At 40.8% G+C, this 12634-nt stretch overlaps 1 protein-coding gene across 2 annotated transcripts in view; it reads right to left on the bottom strand.

Moving 5' to 3' along the window:
• Positions 1-12068, bottom strand: part of sept12 (septin 12) — a 120003-nt gene extending 107935 nt beyond the window's left edge. Inside the window, exon 1 of one of the 2 annotated variants that reach the window (XM_038738967.1) lies at positions 11890-12068. In XM_038738967.1, the coding sequence (XP_038594895.1) occupies positions 11890-11944 (55 nt within the window). In that variant the 5' untranslated portion in view covers positions 11945-12068. The remainder of the gene's footprint in view (positions 1-11889) is intronic. The other variant, XM_038738959.1, reaches the window with a different exon arrangement.
• Positions 12069-12634: the final 566 nt, after the last annotated feature.

A 12634-nucleotide genomic window follows, 5' to 3' on the forward strand; every position in this document is an offset into this window, starting at 1 on the left:
GGGACCTGGCAGTGGTTCTCAAAGCGCTGGCTGAGGTCCCCTTCGAACCCCTGGAGTCGGCTGAGGCCAAGCACCTGACCCTTAAGATGACCTTTCTCCTCACTATCACCTATCTGAGGAGGGTGGGGGATCTCCAGGCACTTTCGGTTTCTCCCCGATGCCTGGAGTTTGCCCCGGGGAGGGTCAGGGCCATCCTGCACCCTTGTCCACGTAATGTCCCTAAGGTTCCGGCCAGACTGGCAGGGTCCACGGTGCTGCAGGCGTTTCATCCCCCACCTCATGTGACGGCGGAGGATGGGAGACTTCATCTGCTCTGCCCTGTGAGAGCACTGAGTATTTACACTCTGAGGTCTTCCCGGTGGAGGAAAGCAGACCAGTTGCTGGTGATGTTCTGTATTATATGGAGGGAACGTCTAATATTATCTTGTGTTTGACGGCCACGGACAAAACCGGTTTGATCACTGTCAATTAGTTCAGGAACAAAAGAATCTAATCCCTTGGACAAGATGGAAGTGTAGAGTATGTAATCCTGATTTAGAACTGAGATTGGTCTATATGAGCTGCATAACATCTTATCCTTGCCTTCTTTTGGAATGACTGAAATGATAGCTTCACTCCACGAAGGTGGAGTTACTCTTTTCTCGAGTGTCCAATCAAGGGATTTCAAGAGCACTGGACTTAGATCCTCTTTGAAGGTCTTATACCACTCAGCTGGTAGACCATCACTTCCTGGTGTCTTATTATTTTTAAATTTATTCAGTACCGCTTCCAGTTCTTTGCTCGTAATCTCTGAGATGAGACATTCATTTTGATGTTCCCCGACTGACGGTAAGTCTAGGGAATCCAAGAATGCTTTTATATTCTCCGCACTTTCTTGTTTTGGTTGTGAATAGAGGGTCGTGTAGTATTTTTGAAATTCGGTTTCAATTTCGTCTAAGTTACTATATACCTGTCTTGTTGTGGGGTCCAGTATTTTGTATATTGATATATTGATTGTTGAAATTTATTAGTGGTAGGCATAGATTAATTTTTTTAATCTAGATTAATCTCACTGTAATCTTGGAATTAATCTAGATTAAAATGGCTCATTTGAATTCTGCCGAAGGCATTCAGCGTATGTGTGCTACCCAAATAATGACTAAAAGTAAGTCTTTGAGAATGGGTTTATCAAGCCAGGTGGCGCATTAGACCAGGGGCTTTCCAAAATGCATCACAAACTGCTTGAGAAAACCATTGGGAAGCTTCTTAAAAATTTATTTTCCTTGAAACAAACCCGGCGGCTTCATAGCTGCATCCATGTTAGCACGTCACGTTTGATGTGGTAATTTCACAGTAGGCACACACACAGGTTTCGAAAACTCGTTCTTGCCCCCTACAGTGCAATTCGGCTAGGTATACATCTGCACTAAAATATCAAAGTGAAAGTCATCATAGCTTGCGTAGTAGGCCTACATCTGCAGCCTGTTTTCCTGGTCTACTGTGAAGATCCTGTTATTTGGCTGAGCATCCTGGTGGTCCAGCCTGCAGCCTAGTGGACTCTGCCCTCCTCCCGCCGTATCTAAATAAGGTAGAATGGCTGCGTTTCGGGACGAATGAAACACCTGTTTCAATCGTCCCTCACGGCGTCCTCCCTGTTCTCCCACCGCTCCTCGCTTCCTCAGCCCCAGTGTTCCCCGGCTCCCTGGCCCCCTGTCTCCTTGGTTCCCCGTACCTGTGCTTCCCCGACATCCACCTTTTCCTCCACTCCAGTCCCTCTACCCCTTTCTCCCTCAATAAACCTCCTTCCCTCCGAACATTGCATTTGGGTCCTCTCTGTCCCCACACCACACAACCCCATAACACGAACTGCGCTGCAAACCTATCTATATTTCTATGGGGAGTAAGGGTCTCTCTTTTTCCCCCCTCTCTCTTTCGTCCTTTCAGGAGTGAAAAAATTAGTGTGTGAAGACAAGAAACAATAACTTGTGATATTGATGTTTGTTAGTACAGTGCTAACATTTATTGACGATGGAAATCTCTGAGCCTGTCACGGACACGATCCGTGCGTTCTTCGGGCTTTTTAACCAAGTGTGCGCGACTGGTAAGTTTCCGTTCCCTATCAGTGTCCGAGATTTGCAGTTGCAGGTCCACGTTGTAGCCTCTCCTTCTCATATCCTCATATACTTCTGCTGCTTTGACACAAATTATTTGCATCGATGCTTCGTTTAATCCATGTAATTTTACAGCACAGTGTTTCGCACGGACACTTATTACTGTCGCACATCGCACTTACACTGTGAACACGTCAGGATTATAATGTAGCCACTTGCAAAGTGGAGGAAGAGAGAGAAAATGGCGAGGGACAAAGAAGAAAGTGTCCAAAGTATGTTATTATTTCATGCTAAAGAAAACAACAACTCTGTCTGTGTCACAGTCCATCCACCGTAAAACGAAACTTATGTCGCCTTGGCAACAGCACAACGCCAGCTTGTGAGTTGTGACCTCACAGTCAGGAGTTAACTGCGTGTCGGGAGCCGCCAAGCAAAAGTAGCCTACTTCTTAAACGACACATCGATGAATCGTTGAAATAATCTATCGAAGCTTCGAATACTAAAATCGTTTGCTGCAGCCCTAGGGGACCGTTTTTCCAGTGAATTCTCATCTTGGCAGGGTACGGCATCTGGAAGCGTTCCTTATACTCTTTTAGTTTGTTGTTCACCTCCATGGGAAAGTCATGTGAGAGAGCGATCGCTTTCCCTTCATAGGTGATCTTTGCCCAGGCCAATTTAAGTATTTTGTATTTTTGATATCATACCTCTGGAAATTAACCAGGATGGACCTTGAAACTGTTCCAGTTTGAGGTTTAGGGCCTATTGACCGGTGGGCTTGTTGAATTTGTAGGTCGGCGTTCCTGTCCAGTGCAAGCTCTGTCTTCAGGAAATTATCAATGAAAGTTAGCATTGAGCTTCCTTCGGTACCCCCCTTAATGCCGTATATGCGGATATTATTACGGCATGATCTCCCTTCGAGATCCGTGACTTTGGCTTGGAGGAGTCTCTGTTGTTTAAGAGAGTAGAGCAGTGCGTCCTTTAACTCGGTGTTAGCGGTCTCCGTTTCCTCCACCCGTTGCTCTGCTTCAGTTAGCCTTGCACCGTGGTTGCGGACATCTCCAACAACATTCTAACTGCTAACCGGAAGTCCGCGATGACTTTTTTTCATTTCCCTAAATCGCAAAAACTGTAAAACCTATTTTAATTAACTCCTCCGAAGTGCCTAGTCCTAGGGGCTATTTGGAATTTGGTGTCAATTGGCCTCTAGATGGCGCTATTAATCGTATATCAAATAACACTCCCATAGACATAATATTCATTTTAGATTGCCTTAACCACAAGTCCCTTTAATTTGAAACTATGGTCGTTTATTCATCCAGGCCCCCGAAGGCAGTTTAACTCGCGCGACCTCCGCAGGGTGAGGACCACAGCTGGAGCCGTGGGGCTTGGGCCCCGCTTACAACTGCTTGCAGTTCTACTTATTATTATTACATCGGGAAGAAATCATTTCACATAAAAATCATGATTCTTTGCTTCTATGATTCTGAATCAATTCACAAATGCCAAAAATTTTATTTGAAACATTGTGAATACAGTTATGCTGAAAATATGAAAAAGCAGAAACCACAAGACAGCAATACCCAGATGATTTACTGCATCTTGTAGTTCATCTTCACAAAAGGCAAGGGTTTTTATAATTAATTATAATATTTTAGAAATAACACGCATGATTGCTTCAACCCATCCGAATGAACTGTATTTTGATATCAGTGATACAGAATGTTTAAGCAGTGAATGGCAGCATCAAACTGTTCATATGTAGGTGATACTGACTGGGAAAGCCAGCAGGAGGTTCAAATCACATATTGAGGAAAGTGCATTGCCTCTGCCTTGGCAAACCTAACCCCTATGAGTAACCAGCTATGGGCTATGAGATAGTTTCTTTTGGGAACCAGTAAAGACTTTGGGAACCAGCACCCACTGGGAGGATGGGAGACTGCGGACACACAACAAAGGGACTCTGTGTCTGGGCATGTCCACGTCTAACCTCCCCTTGTATGCACATTCCATCCAGGTAGAACTCCTGAAAGACACGACAGCATGTCCATTGACATGCGTGAATACACGCACATACACACACACACAAACCAACACATTAAAACAACTTCCACTTATTAAAAACCATCTGGAAGACACATTCCGAACAGCCTTTTGCAATGCTGTAATACTGGAAATAATAGTGTGCCTGAGGACTCCTAAACATGCAAACACACACAGATGTCTTGCTACTATTTGCCTCATAAGCCCCTGTTGTCTGAAATATATTAGACAGAAGCTCAAGGGATAGTGCGCCCAAAGTTTAGCTGCCAGTGCTGCCTCTTTAGAGAAGGAAAGAAAAGCAAATTGTTGGATTGTGCATGCTAAATTGAAGATGCTGCAATTAGTGCAACTATATGAACTTGATGTTTTGGGGTGGTGAAGAACACAGTTTTACTAATTAGAAAAATAACTGGATGGCTGTGGCTTGGTGCGTTAGGGTTAATGGGGCATGTAGTGTAAAGCGCTTTAGGACAGTTGGAAGGATAGAAAGGTGCTATATAATATTACAATATTACTATTGCATTACTATTACATTTTCAAATGTGTCATTAATCAGCCACAGTGGCAATTTTTCGTCAGTACCAGCAAATAGGAATACTTCAGTCAGCACATACATACACTTACAAGAAATAAAGGTGTGCTAAGGGAAAATTACAAACTCCAATTATGATATTGAATTTGAACTTTGATATTTTTCTGATCAGTTCATTTGAGATGATTTTTTTCAGCCTGCAGTCTTCATATGTTCCCTGCAGTAATGGTTTTGTTTTTGTTCTCTCATTGGTTCATTAGAACTGAGGGGGGCCTGACAACTCCAGACTTGCCTGAGTACCAGGAAGTACCACTGATGTCTGATCCATTGGAAGAATGGTTAAGTACTATTCTTTCTCTCCCTCTCTCTCTCTCTCTCTCTGTGAGAATATGGACTCAAGACAGAGAGCAATTTAGGCTGATTAGGTGGAAACACCTGTGTTTATATATTCACAACCTGTAGAGCTCAATATTATCTCATGCTGTATTCAAGACAAAACTCATGTCTACTGGACAGAAATCACACACTCATTTGGGCTGTGCTCCACTGCGTTAATGCAGGCTGGAATGTCAGAGGGGGACAAACTTAGTCCCCCTTAGTCATGGGACACTCCCTGATCTTTGTAGGGTTCGCGCTCTGTTGGTGTGCAGTACCAGGATGTGACAGGGCTGGGAGGGGCAGCTCTTAGCCTCCCTGACCTCCTCTAATCTCCCATGTCACCCAAAGACCCTAACAACCTCCTGGCTCTCCCGCCAATCAAGTACACACCTTCCACTGCCTTTACTTAGTTTGCTGGTTCACACAAGTGACTCACATGTGACTCACACGTGACCTGCAGTTCTTCACCGGGAAATAAGAGAGTTGATGCTTTATGGTACATCAAGAGGCTGGTGTCCAGGCTCACAGAGAAAATAATGGGTACAGCAACTTTTATTATGTAACACGCCAATACAAGAGAAGTACATAAATGATGTGTATACATATTACTCAGTACTCTGTGATGGTTTAGTGATGATCCAACGGGAAGTGCGTGACATCACCAACAACCTTCCCATACAGGGAAGATTTTAGTTCAGGATCAAATCAGTAACATATTTATCCCACAGGGAAACAAAACAGACCCATTGCACACCTGTCAATCACCACCTCTGATCTGTGTGTGAGCCTGAAAAACACAACAAAGTGATGCATCCAACGGAAAGTCACACACTAGTAGTCTACACTCAGGGGCCCCTGTAGTAGGTCCAATGCACTCTGTCTAATGCAGTCTAATACAACAACCCTGCCATAACATCCTTCGGTGACATTGTTCTAAATGTGCAAATTCAAATATATTTTTATTATTGAGGTCGTGTTTCTAATGGTTTCCCGTTTACATACATAGAAGGTCAGAATATTTGAAACACCATGCAATATAAAGCAGTCCAGTACTACACTATCACTAACTGATCTCAAATTTAAAACGCATCCAAAAAAAGAAATTGTCAAAAAAAAAAACCAATAGATTATCGGCAACATACAGTAAAAGTAGACTGCATGAACAGAACAGTTGTATAGGATTGCATTAGTCTGTATCTAATCAGGTGCACACCAAGTGAATACATTTAGATAAACACTCAAACTAAGCAGTGATCAGAAATCCTGACAAACTATTGCACTTTTAATTAAAACAGTGGTTTACAATTGTCTTTTCTCCAAAAGCCCAAAATATATCTATTGATAAGTTTTGAATGCCAGCATTATTTCATGGTTCACGTTTACACTGTGGAAGAAATCTTCCTTAAATCACAGTTTTAGAAAGTGGCTGATATCCATCTGATTACAAAAGAGAAGTGAGTGCTGGGGATGATGCATCATCTTCCATCATCATGGTCTGCGGCCAGAGGCTACACTAATTTGTTTAGAGGCACAGATCAACAACTGTCTACACAGAAGAATGTGGAAAGAAAGTAAGCATGAAAGGAGAGAGGGCAGCTTTTGTTGTTCTGTCCCTGCAGGCTCTCAGGGCGTGATGGATCACCTTGAGGAAGAACAAAGACTGTTCATTCTGATTTTCTTACCCTCACACAGTCCTCACCTTTAAGATACTTAAAGTTATTAAAGCTTTTCTTTCTTTTTTACTTCATGTTTTTTCTTAATATTTTTTCTGATTTAAAGTGTTTCAAAGAGGTCTACAGAAATATCATTAACATCACTGACAGCAGCTCTATCCTGTGATTATACTGAAAAGACAGAGGCAACAGGAAGCTTGCTGCGAAATAGTGCTGGCAAGCAGAAGCAGGGTTTTTCCTGAACAGAGAATTATGAGGCAGCAGCCTCCATAAAATTTCAAATAGTTTTACAAGATATTCAGTATGTCAATATTTAAAGTTGTATTCTCAGTCTCAAACAGAGCTTAACCATGTCATGTGCCAATACTGTATGTCATCAGCTACACTGCAAGAGGAGCCTGAGCTATACATGAAAACGATACATGTTATATTTGATTTGATTTTAAACAACATGCAGTTTGTTAACTCTGTAAATCAACACATTAGATTTTAAGTTATGTTTGATTTAATGTTGAACAGAGCACCTTTATTTTAATAAAATGTGCAGTCCATAACAATTGTCATTTTAGAACTCTAAAAAAAACTTTGCTTGTAAAAAGTTTGCTAGAGCAAGGTGCACATGCACCTGTGTGCACATGATCAGGATTGGACTACCTCCACCTCATTTTGAGCCTGGAAACACCACGGGAAGAACAACGTCTGTTTGTGAAAGGTTTATCAATCAGATTACATGTCATGCATGTCATGTATTTTCCATGTCCACAATATAACTGAAAAGCAGGCTTTTAATATGAGGTGCCCCTAGGGACATTATTCAGAATTACCATGCATATACATGTACTTTTCCTCTCACATACACATATGAAACCAACCTCATTCACATACTATACTGAAACGCTCACACACATACAAGTAAAATGCTTTTACACACACATCTGAAACGCTCACACACACACACACACAACTGAAATGCTCACAAACATACAAGTGAAATACTTTTACATACACAACTGAAAAGCTCTCACACACACAACTGAAACGCTCACATAAATTAAAGTGAAATGCTTTTACATACACAACTGAAAAGCTCTCACACACACAACTGAAACGCTCACACAAATACAAGTGAAATGCTTTTACATACACAACTGAAAAGCTCTCACACACACACAAATGAAAACCTGACACACATACAAGTGAAATTCTATGGTTGGTCCCTGCCAATGATCCCAGCTTGCACTTCAGGTAAGTTAACATTAAAGCTATACACCAAAACTTTAAATCATGATTTATATGTTATTGACATTATACATAAGATTTAAAATGCCTTAATGATTCTAAGTATTTACTGTAATTGTGGTTTGCAACACCACAATTGTCTAAACGTGAATCAGCTTTAAACTAAGTTCTAACTGTTAAATGTCTAACAAATTATTTGAAGCAAATCAATTAAACCTGAATTCAGATTTTCACATAACTTTAGTTATGAGTCAATAATTTGGATGTCACTTGATTATAGTGTTTCTTTTAATAAGTCAATGGTAAGCTAATGTTAAGATAAATATGGTAACATGAGCTATTTTGCTTGCATAATGGTAGCCATAGTTATTATTTCCACTTTTTGGCCTATTAAGGCATTAAAAGGCCTTCTCTACTTCTATTCCCACTCCCTGCTAGGAAGAGCAGCACTGGATCTCCTCATTGTCCACTGTTTAAACATCTGTGTTTTATGTCCGTTAAAAAAATGGTTTATGGTTCCCATTGCAAGAAATTCAAAATATACTTTAGACTTATTTTGTCTTTACTACTACTACTGAAAATGTTCATTTTACATTCTGATTGTCAATTGAAAGAATCGACTCATCATGCAACACAGATAAAACATCGAATATTAAAGCTTAACTCTTCTGCTAAGGGAGAGCAGTCTAGTATAAGTAGAAAAGTGAAAATACTGTTTCGTCTTCTGACCTTGGTCAGAAAAGGTCAGAAGACGAAATAGTTATGCAGTTTTTTAACATTGTACCTTATACTTGAAGATAACATAGGAGCCTTACACTCAGCAACTAGAGCCAGAGAAGGTCTTGAAGAGTGCCTTGTTTGCTGCTCTCATGTACAGTAAGTCTAGTTTAAAGACAAGAGAATGAGCACAAATCCAAACAAAACTGGGTAAAGTGCTTAAACAAAGAATGACCTGCTGACTGAGAAATTATGAACCCCACTAGATGTATCATTAATTGCAATGTTGCAAACTCTGAGGTATTCTCAGGCAAGTAGCCCACACAGAGCAAAAATATCAGCTGATCGAATGCACTTGTAGCAAATATGTGCTTTCTATCAGTTAATGTTTTTCACCCTTTTGCCTCACTACACACTATACAGTAAAGCAAGAAACATGTAATATCCACAAGACCTACTCAAAGGTCACAATAAATCTATAGAGCTTCAAAACTATTCAGCGCACAGATAATTCATTTTTTATGTAACTTCTTCTTCTTAGTGAATGTCACATTTGTCTCTTAAAGAATTTCTCCTTCTCTAGCTCTGCCAAGAGTCTGTCTGGTCAGAGTGCGCCTCCCTATGGCGCCTCCCAGCACTGGTGTGCTGGCATTTGATAACTAGCAGTGGGCTAAAGCCGACCCATCTGATTAGTTTGAAATTGAGCATATACTTTTGAAGAAATCAAACTATGCGCCAATGCTTGTCAGAAGCAATAAACATAATGCCGTTGGACGATCAACAGTTGTTCGCTTGTATTGTGAAATGTGTGCTTTTATTTGAACAACTTCCTGTTCAACTGAAATGCCTTGCTGTTCAACTGAAATGCCTTCCTGTCCAACTGAAATGCCTTCCTGTTCAACTGAAATCCTAGCATACAACGTATTGAAATGCTTTTATACAACATACATTTTACTTGAGTGTGTGAGAGCGTTTCAGTTGTGTGTGTAAAAGCATTTAACTTGTATGTGTGTGAGCTTTTCAGTATAGTATGTGAATGAGTTTGGTTTCATATGCGTATGTGAGAGGAAAAGTACATGTATATGCATGGTAATTCTGAATAATGTTCCTAGGGGCACCTCATATTTTAAAATATTCACTTTTAAAAAGCTGTGTCCGGGCAACGAGAAATATAGAACCCCCCTCTATATTGTAATATTATCCCATACATCAGCCTTTTGATACCAACAATTATTTTTACAAAATCTTGTTAATTTGTGATTGGATTATATATATATATATATGTGTGTGTGTGTGTGCGCTTTAGCGGCGCGGTAGGGCAAGTGGTTAGCACTGTCGCCTCACAGCAAGGTCACGGGTTCAAACCCCTGGCCTTTCTGTGTGGAGTTTGCATGTTCTCTCCTCCCACCGTTCAAAGACACGCAGGCTAGGTTAATTGGTGTCTCTAAAATTGTCCTTAGGTGTGAGTGTGAATGCCTTTTGCCCAATGTCAGCTGGGATAGGCTCCAGCCCCCCCGCGATCCTGTACGCTAGATAAGTGGTTGACGATGGATTTAAATGAGGTGAAAAGGACAAAATATGATTTTCTTTGACTCCTACAATGGGCCAAACTAAAGACAAGAACTGAGCTATGGTGACGTTTTCCCCTACAGAAATCACTGCAAATCTGTGTCATGATGGTAAAGTGTTGGTTAGGTTGAGAAAAAGATCATGCTTTGGGTTAAAATGACTTCAACGTTAAGATTAGAGGACCTTCGTCATCATGGTAACAATAATAAATATGTGGTTAAGGTTATGGAAGAATTGCGGTCATCATTAAAAAAAATGATAGTGTCTGTTGGTTGGAAAGAGGAAATGAACAGCGGCCACTGTGTTACAAGTCGGACACGCCTACCCACCCGACACAGAGGGATGTTTTGTTCAGAGGTGGCTGGCCAATAGAGGGCGGTAGGGTAGGGCCAATAGAGGGCGGTAGGGTAGGGCCACCCACCTACAAATAATTTTTTAATTTATTATTATCATCATTTGTATTTATTTGTTAGGATTAATATTCTCTGAATATCATAGTCCAATGAGCTGCAGCATTAAGATTTGTTCTGTGGAGTCCCGTGATTTCAGTCTGGTTGGATATTGCCAATAAGTAACAAAAAATACCAGTGCATATTGGCTGATATATGGTTACAGTAAAATAATTTATGAATTACTCTGAATGATTTATTAACGGGCCTTATTCACTGGAGTGGACACGGTCCTTCAAATCTGAAACTGGATACACTGTTTCCCATTTCTGCAGTTAAATTTGCTGTTGTTTTGTTTTTGTTGCTATTTTTGTGGTAGGTTTTTGACTGTTTTGAGTGTTTTCTACTAATTTTAAAATTGTTCCCTTTTATATAAATATTTACTTATGCATTATTGGATTATCCACTTTCATGGAAAATGATCAAATGAAAAAAGTCAGTGCCTTGGTTTAACAGAGTTGAAGTTTAGCTGAGGGGAAACAAACAGGAGCGATCTGAGACCAACAGCCAGCTTTCCACAGGGCTGAAGGTACTGCTTCTATACAATACTGTCCTCTCTCTCTCTCTCTCTCTCTCTCACCCACACAGTGAAAAGCCTTTCAGAGCTGTGTTATTAGTGCTTACCCTCCGTTTCCTTTTGACTTGGTGATTATGGTCTGACTCAAAGACACACAAAACTAAACATTGCGAAGTGATTCAAACTGTTTCTTGCAATTAAAATAAATCAAAGACTTATGCAACAAAGATGTAAGGAGGGAAAATATCTTCTGCCAGTTCATATCTGTTCAGAATGCCATATTTTATATAATGTTCTGCATAACTGGCTAATGGCTGAACTACGGATACCACTATCAATTACATGTTGCAACAGTTTAATCAATGTGCTTTGTCCGCCCACGGTGATGTCTTTTAACAAATACAGCCCGAAAACACATAGCTGGTACATACATAGCTCTCTAACCCGGTAAATACATAGCTCTAAATTTAACAACGAAAACAACAACAACTCGGGTCTATATTGCAGTCTATAGGTACCTGTCTTGCAGGAAAACTACTTAACAAGAAGTTAGAGCATGTATTTAGCCCTGATTCAGACGCCAGGTTTCATTTTTAATAGAGAAGCTGAAACAGTCTGGAGCTGGTTTTATTACATGCCAAAGAACCGGCAGTAGTAAAGTAATTCCATATTATAGCCCACATACCTTCAAAATCTGATAAAATCCCTTCGAGGTGGTCGTTCACAGAACGTTCCGACATCTTGTGTGAGTAGAAAGCTCCGTGAGGCCGCTTCACTTCAGATAAGACAGCAGCTTTACTCCCTGAAAGAAAGAAAACCAAGCGTCCTTACTCTGTGTGGAGGCTGTGCTCTTGGTGGTGAGTGTGTCCTCACTGTACGCGCGAAGCCCAGGAGCACCGGCCCAGCCCCCAGCCCCCAGCCTGGTGGGCGGAGCCGCACGCAACACCTGGAAAATAACCCCCAGTCAAATTTCTCTCCCTCCACCATACACACAGAGAGAAACACTGTGGGACTTCTGTGATTATTTAATGTAAAATTAGGAAGAACATTTAATGAAAATATAGCCTAAGTTTTAGCTATGTTAAAATCCCTCAGTCATTACACTTGCAGTCCAGAGCAGTATTTGTTCTTAAATGCACATCTAATCTGTCTGATTCTCCTATCTCTACATCACCTCTTCTCTCTGTGCCTCCTTTTGTCCCACAAAGCTCACTTTGTGTACTCATGCTTCAATGAAAGTAAAAATACTAGCCACATTTTACAGTAAGTTATAATACATGAACAAATTCAACCTATATTAAATTGGATCAAAACTAGTCTACTTTGTTCATAATTTCACACTAATAACAATATAAGTGGAGTAGCTGTACAGTTGGATTATTTTAATGCAGTAGCATAAGGTAGTAACAATGGGCCCCAGCGCAGGCTGC

The sequence above is a fragment of the Micropterus salmoides genome, unplaced genomic scaffold, assembly GCF_014851395.1.
Source record: "Micropterus salmoides isolate LMB-PRFRI ecotype aquatic unplaced genomic scaffold, ASM1485139v1 Ms_hic_scaffold_10, whole genome shotgun sequence".
Taxonomy (NCBI): Eukaryota; Metazoa; Chordata; class Actinopteri; order Centrarchiformes; family Centrarchidae; genus Micropterus; species Micropterus salmoides.